Below are 7641 nucleotides of genomic sequence, written 5' to 3' on the forward strand. Positions count from 1 at the left end.
ATAATAAACCTCTTAAGACCCGGTGTCCACATGCGAGGACATCACATTTTGGGTTATATTACCACAGTAGTAATTTTTTAATTTTATTTTTTGTACATAATTCTAATTGTGTTATGTTTCCTACTCTGATGCTTCTTATTCGTTTTTATTGGCCTCAGCACCTTCGGAATGATCTAAAACCGTCTCACAAAGCTCTGGTGGAGTTTCTGCATTCACAAAAATCAGGTGGAAATCCTGAATCTTTTAGATCGGAGGTCGTTAAAGGAGCAGATCGATGCTCTAAGTGTTTTTCTTTTGCAGTAAGTGGATGCAGGCGTCCACATTGGGGCCTTATAGCAACACTGCGCTTGTTACCTGTCTTTGAACGTGGCAGCGTCTTCTGTTTCTCGTTCTCATCTTCCTCTTTCCTCTGGAACAGGGTGCCGATGTTCTTCAGAGGAGAGGTGACCGGAGAGCCGGAGCTCAGACCTGAAGAGGAAAAGAAAGTTTCATGAAAAGTTTGCCTCCACAGTTTCACAATCTAAAAATCAGACGGTAAAAGAAGTGAATCGTGAAAGTGAAAAGGTTTCTTGGGGCTCGTATTTACATTCGTCTGATAGCGTTGTGTCCTCGCAGCGACCTGTTGGACCGACTGAGGAATGCAAAGATTAACTGGCGGTGAAAACAGAGCGGGCGGGTTTGGAAAAGCTCCAGCGAGTAAAAGCGAAAGTCCTGAGCAGCGTGTCCTTACTACTGCTGACAGATGGAACGGTTTAAACAGAAAACACATGACTGGCAGTAAATTAAAGCACTGAGTGACTGGAAGCTTCGCTAAGCGCTGCAGGAACTTCAAAATGACCAAATGAACTGCTGCGACTAGAGAAACCAGAGAATCCCCTCAGCCTGCCTGACTGGTGTAGATTTACTCAAGTCCTCTTGTGTCCAGTGAAGCATAATTGTAAGGTTTTGCACATTGCTTGAGCATTTTTTTCACTTTGTTCTACTTTCTACTTCAACTTTACTACATTTGTGGGAAGATTGACCAAAATTAGCAACATTTGTCCGCTAAAATCTAATCTGTTCATCCTGAAATTCAAGTGAATTTTCCGAAAATCTCCTTAAATGAAGCCTTTTTCTCAAAATTATTCCCAGAGTGACACAAGTTGATCAGCACATTTAATTATTCTAAATGTACTCAAGTCCTCTATGCTCTACTTTAGTATAAATCTAAGGTTTTCTACTTCACTTAAGCATTTTAAACTTTACTCTGCTTCGACTCCACTACATTTCAGAGAGATTTGTGTGAAAATGTCTCGTAATTATCGCATGAATTCTTTAGTTATGACTGAAAATGTTTTTTTTTTTTTAAAGCCGCAGTGACATTTGTCCACCAAAAACTGATCTGTTTATCCTGAAATTCAAGGGAATCTTCCAAAACAATCTCATTAATTGAAGCCAGATTCTGCCTTTTTCTCAAAACTATTCCCCGAGTGACACAAATTGATCAGCACGTTTAATCATTCTAAACGTATTTGAGCTTGTTTAACTTTATTCTGCTTCAGCTTCACATTTCAGAGAGATTTGTGTGAAAATTTTTCAGAATTATCGCATGAATTTGTATTTTTTTTTAAAGCTGCAGTGACATTTGTCCACCAAAATCTATTGTGTTCATCCTGGAATCCAAATGAAAATCCCTGAAATCTCGTGTTTAACAGGACGAGACGAACCCACGATAAACGATGAAGCGGTCCGACCTCCTGAGCTTTAATAACAGCTCATAAAACACGACAAAGTGGAGCTACATGGAGCCAGATTGCGCCTTAAGGATGCAATTTAACCTACATTTTCTCAGGTCCTTCCTCTAAAGTAATTTAAATGAAACACTACGATGGAAAATCTTTTTTTTTTTATATGCCACAACCCTGAAAGCTCTCGAATCACTCGTGCAGGAGAAATTCAACAACATATTCAAGCAGCATTCATTAAAAATCTGAAACTTGAGTAAAGGCCTGAAGGGCAGACTGTCAATCATGCACAGTGCAGCTGACTTTAAATTATACATTTAACTCAACTTTATTGGTTCGCAGCCTGCTGAGACCTAAAGGGATAAAAGATCGAACCCAGCATCCGATCACTCACAACCTGGAGCTGATAAACCAGGAGACGGGCTTCTTTCGCCCACAAACACATTTTAAAGTCAAATTTTTATGCACAAAACAACAGGAACAGAGTTTTGTGTTGCTTATTTATAGTAAGAGAAAAGTCTGAGAGTTTGTTGGACCAACTTCAATGAACTGCTTCAACTAATAACACGCAAATAAATTAAAAACTGAGCTAGCAACTTATGCTGATTTAACTTAGAGACACTTAAATTATTTGATTCCTCCTAAATGAACACAGAAAGTCAGCTGGATTTTCAAATATTTCCAGCTTAGTTATTCACTTTACCCACAAACAAATTTGTCAAACATGATTATGTCATCAAATTTGCTTTTTTAGTCTGTAGTCCTGCTCTTTTTTTTAAAAAAACGCGGTTGAGTTGAAGCAAAAAATGTTGATTAAATGCGGACATTATGGGACAAAGTGTAATGTCAAGATGACAGATGTGCATGCAAAGATTTATTCAAAACATTTCAAGCTGAAATACACTTTTTACAGTGTGTGTTTCTGTTTGTTTTTCTGTTAACATTGTGAGAAAATATCACATTTTATGACATATAATGTGAAACTGAAAAGTTTCCCCAGTTTGCATCAGTCTTTATGAGTTTTGACAGCTTATTTGTATTTTTAATGCCCAGAATTGATGATTTTTAGATGTTCTCTTTTATTGAAGTTCTCTTTTACATTTTCGGCCGTTTCTTTTCCCTCTTACATCAGTACTGCCTGCTGTCTGTCCATCTTTTCTCTTTCTTAATCTACTTTCATCTTTAGGTTTTATCTTCATTCCCCTCTGTGATGTTGTCTTTTAATCACTAGTTTTATTATAATACGCCTTCCAATAGTGACCCAGCCTGTTCTTTTTCATTTTTATTGTGTGTATTCTGTTCTTAAAGGTGCTATACTAATAAAGTTTATTATTATTATTATTATTATNACCATAATCACTCAGGAGAAGTTACGAGGTCATGCCACTAAAAATAGATCAACTCAACTTCCTGTATCATCAAAGCTGATCATTCAAGTTGCTGTATGAATAGTTTTGACACAGCAGATTTTTCCACAAGACCTGCAATAAATCTATGAAAGAACCAAAATGCAGGAATGTTTTTTGTGTTCCAGTGATTCCATCGTAGACAATTCAGAGCTGAAGGAGTCACTGGAAACTCAAGAAAAGCATGACATACACAGTGTTTATAAGCTGACGGTAACTTCTGCTCACGACTGTATGTAGTTACTTTAATATGTCACTTTCAGTTAAACAGATGAAAAATAGAAAAGCTACGAAGCCTTTCAAGTCTTTTTTTTCTTTACTGTGTTACTTCTCCTCTGTGGTGACTGTCCTCGTACCTCTTTGTTGCAAATAAACAGCATTTTGGGAAGAACGGTGGATGAACCCTCCATAGTCTCGTTTTCTATCAAGCAAACCCTCCAGGGATAAACCAAACGCCTCGTACCGTACAGTTTTGTTCAATCAATCAATCAGACTGAGCATGCGCGGAAGTGTAGCGTGAAAACTCCGAGAGCACGCAGCTCCCACTTCAAACTTTTAATGAGAACTCAAGTTAATATGCATAGATTAAGTACTTCAGTCTTCGCTTAAATGCTTTAAACATACAGTGAATGTAATGCCGGCAAAGAAACCCAAGAAGAATTGCGGAATGTCTTTAAGGCTTGAGGTGATCTGATGGTGTGATAATGCCAATAAGGAGGAAGAATTGGACTATACAGTAATTATTTTGGAATTAAATGTTGCTTAGTTAAATTACATATTCTTGGAGGCCAAATGTCATTGATGTTAAGGAATCATTGATACATTAAATTCATTATTGTTCTTTATATTTATATATACTGGACATCTATGTTAATTTGTTTGTTTAAAATTTTGATTAATGAGAGACATGGCCTGAAGGAAATATGATTTGAATTTAGTTCTAATGAGGATTACTCAGATTATTCAGTTTCTGCAATTATGTGTGGGAGCTGCTAGTATGTTCTCACAAGGTGTGGTGAGGGGAATGCATGGATGGTGGATTGTGGGTATCTGACTGTGTGAATGTGTGTGTGATTGTGTGTGTGTGGTGTGAGTTATATGTAGGGTTATTTTTGGTAATAAAACTGAAAGGAAGGGAGAGTAAGATACAAATTAAAACAAAGTCATGATCTTGACACAGTTGCCAAGGAAAGGGTTAAAATTAGCACATATAAATATTTGTAGTCTAAGAAATAAACTGAATGAGATAAGTGAGATATTATCATGTGGTGTTCATTTGTTAGCAATTTCTGAAACTCATTTAGATGACACATTTAATGACTCTGCACTTGATATTCAGGGGTACAGTATATATAGAAGAGACAGGAATGCACATGGGGGTGGAGTAGCAGTATTCATTCAGAATCACATACCAGTAAAAGTAAGATATGATTTAATGCCGGCTGACATTGAAGTTCTTTGGTTGCAAATAAATTTACCACATTTTAAACCTATGCTGGTAGGATGCTGCTACAGACCTCCAAATGTAAAGATAATGTATTTAGATAAATTGTGTGAAATGTTAGACAAAGTGTGTGATCTTGACAATGAGATCTATTTTCTGGGTGATTTAAATATTGATTGGAATGTGTTGCACTGTGCACTTAGAGGAAAACTGCAAGCAATAACTAATGCATGTAATCTGGTGCAAATGGTGGATAAACCGACAAGAGTGTGTGTTAAGAAAGATGGATCTAAAACTGCAACATGNCAGACCAGACCGAAAATGAGCCCACAGTGAGTAAAAATGGCCCCAAAAACTACTTGGGATGCAGAGAATTAGGACCAGTTAATGAAATAAAGTTCCAGCTATTTAAAGTGTTGTGGTTTCAGTGGGATAACGTAGTCGTTCATTTGGAATCCACCTCTACAGGTTTTACAGTTCCCCGAAACTTCCACCAGACAAACAGGAAGTGTGGCTGGTAAACACCCAAACAGTCGCCTGTTTAATTAACACTCTATAAAGTAATAACTAAAGGGACCTGTTCTCCAGCCACTTAATTAGATACAAGATTTAAAAATACGATTTGCTGATTTCAATAAAACTTTCTTATTTCCATATCGTGTGTAATTTAAACTCAGATTTCTGCGTTAGTGGATTTAAAACAAAAGTCAAGTTGAGGCAACTTAATGAAATCGGTTGAGTTGGAGAATCCTTTACTTTTGGCTGAATGTGTTTTGTCTGTGGTTAAAAACTCGTTTAACATTTCCTGAAATAACCCCACGAATGAACGAACGCTACTAAAAATAATCACAATAATATGAGTAGAATCCACTTCAGAGGACAAACAGAGACAAGTTCCTGCACCCACAGGTTTACTTTTTAAGTGCAGTAGTGCTTGAATTTTTCTTATCTGGAACTATTTGTTTTCTTGCTCTTTCTGCAGCAGTCTTTTTTTTTTTTTTCCCACACAACTGCTCCTTCCACCCACACACACATATATACGATAGCACCCACAGCTGAGTGGAACGAGTTCGCACACGTTTTCTGGTGGGTGTTCTGGAAAATGTAGACAATTCAAGGAGAAGCATACAAGGTAGGACGGCATAACATTTAACTCTGTACAAAACATGGCAGATTTCTTGCTGTACATCAGGCTGCAGTACATAGACAAAGCATTCACCCTTCTTGGAATTTTGTTTTTCCTTTTATTGCCTTTCAGTTTTGAGTCATGGCCAAAATAATTCCTTCGTGTCAAAATGAAAACAGATTTCTACATACAAAGTAATGTAAAATAAAGGATTGTGTAAGTGTTCACCTCCTGTAAAGCCACTCGCCTAATTCAGCTCAACACAAGAACATCTGGAAGTCACCGATCATCCAGGAGTCCAGTTTGATCCATCATTAGGACAAGGAAGGAATGTGGCACGAGTCAAACTGAGTCCTCACAAACTGAGTGACTGAGCAAGAAAGACACTAGGGAAGGAGGCCACCAAGATGCCTATGACTCCTCTGGAGGAGCTACAAGAAGGAGACTAGTGAAGGAGGCCGCCAAGACGCCTATGACTCCTTTGAAGGAGGTACAAGAAGGAGACTAGTGAGGGAGGCCACCAAGACACCTATGACTCCTCTAAAGACAACCAGGTGAATGTTCTGGAGGCCCAGTCAGAGTCCAGACCTCAACCCAAGAAGTAGTCTGGACTTGAAAAGATGACCCAGGGTCCCTGTGTGACCTGACAGAGTTTGAACAGTTTTCACTCTGATAGTAAAGAGTCTTTACTTTTTAGTCAGTCGTCTCAGCCACAAAACACCAGATCTCACCTCTTCTTCTTCTGACCTTGAGGGGTCATGTTATTGTCCCTACCTGCAGAGTTTACGAAGACTTTATACTCACTGGGTGACGGAGGTGGTGGCGAGGAGGCGACTTCTTTGCCCGTTGCGTCCTTTTTAGGCGTCCCCTTCGGCCCTTTGACTCGGGGTGAGATCTGACTCTTTGCTGCAACTCGTCGGATGCTACTCCTGAAACTCTTCAGGATTCCAGGCTGCTTCTTCTTGACGTCACCATTGGTCGACGTCTTCCCATTGCTCTTGAGGGACACGTTGTCCTCGACGGGGTTTCCACCGGGCCCATCGTCTGCCTCATTGTCATCGAAGGGGTTTCCACCAGGAGCATCATCCGTCACGTTGTCCTCAAAGGGGTTTCCACCAGGACCATCATCCGCCACGTTGTCCTCAAAGGGGTTTCCACCGGGCCCATCGTCCGCCACGTTGTCCTTGAAGGGGTTTCCGTCGGGCGAATCATCCACTACGTTGTCCTCGAAGGGGTTTCCACCGGGCCCATCGTCCGCCACGTTGTCCTCGAAGGGGTTTCCACCAGGAGCATCATCCGTCATGTCTGACATCTCGTCCTGTCGAAAAACATCCAACTGAGGGGGAAAAAAAACACCAATAGAAGGTTAAAATCTGACAGGACCTGCTGCTCTGCAAGTCAGAGCATTAATCAGCAGCTCAGGTGTGTTTCTGGGGGTTGTGGGAGGCGACAGGTGGGGCAGCTTTGTTTACTGACAACACCACAGCCAGCAGTTCTTGTAACAAGGCCAGAGAAAGTGCAGACGAAAACGAAACTGTGAATCTGGTTTAACAGCAACAGACTTTGGGAAAATACGTCGACCTCGTTGTAAAAACTTGCTCTGTTGCTTTGTTTTGTAGTTTCAGTTTTGATTTCTTAGTAAAACTTGTCAACACACTGTCATCTGACTATCGATCGCCCGTGATCCAGATAAGAGGGGATCTGATTAAAAAGAGCAGCTGCACTGATAGTAAATCATAATAAAAGCGTAACTGAGCTGCTCCATCGAGGCGCGTTCTGACTGTGAGAAATGAAAGCATCACAGACGACACCACGTCCTCCCAAACATGCTTCATCTGCAAAACCGAGTTGATTAATCAGCATATAAAGAGTAACGGTTTGACTTGTCCAAGGAAAACGTCACATTTGCTGTTTGTAGTCTTTTAAACATGAAGATTTGAT

At 39.8% G+C, this 7641-nt stretch overlaps 1 protein-coding gene across 1 annotated transcript in view; it reads right to left on the reverse strand.

Moving 5' to 3' along the window:
* The window catches only part of exoc3l4 (exocyst complex component 3-like 4), a 40684-nt gene that overhangs the window by 31936 nt on the left and 1107 nt on the right, over positions 1-7641 (reverse strand). The window contains exons 2-3 of the mRNA XM_008278277.1: positions 6505-7036; positions 355-468 (exon numbers count right to left, since the gene is read on the reverse strand). Of these exons, the coding sequence (XP_008276499.1) occupies positions 355-468; positions 6505-7012 (622 nt within the window). The 5' untranslated portion in view covers positions 7013-7036. The remainder of the gene's footprint in view (positions 1-354; positions 469-6504; positions 7037-7641) is intronic.

The sequence above is a fragment of the Stegastes partitus genome, unplaced genomic scaffold (genome assembly GCF_000690725.1).
Source record: "Stegastes partitus isolate 25-593 unplaced genomic scaffold, Stegastes_partitus-1.0.2 Scaffold119, whole genome shotgun sequence".
NCBI classification, from domain to species: Eukaryota; Metazoa; Chordata; class Actinopteri; family Pomacentridae; genus Stegastes; species Stegastes partitus.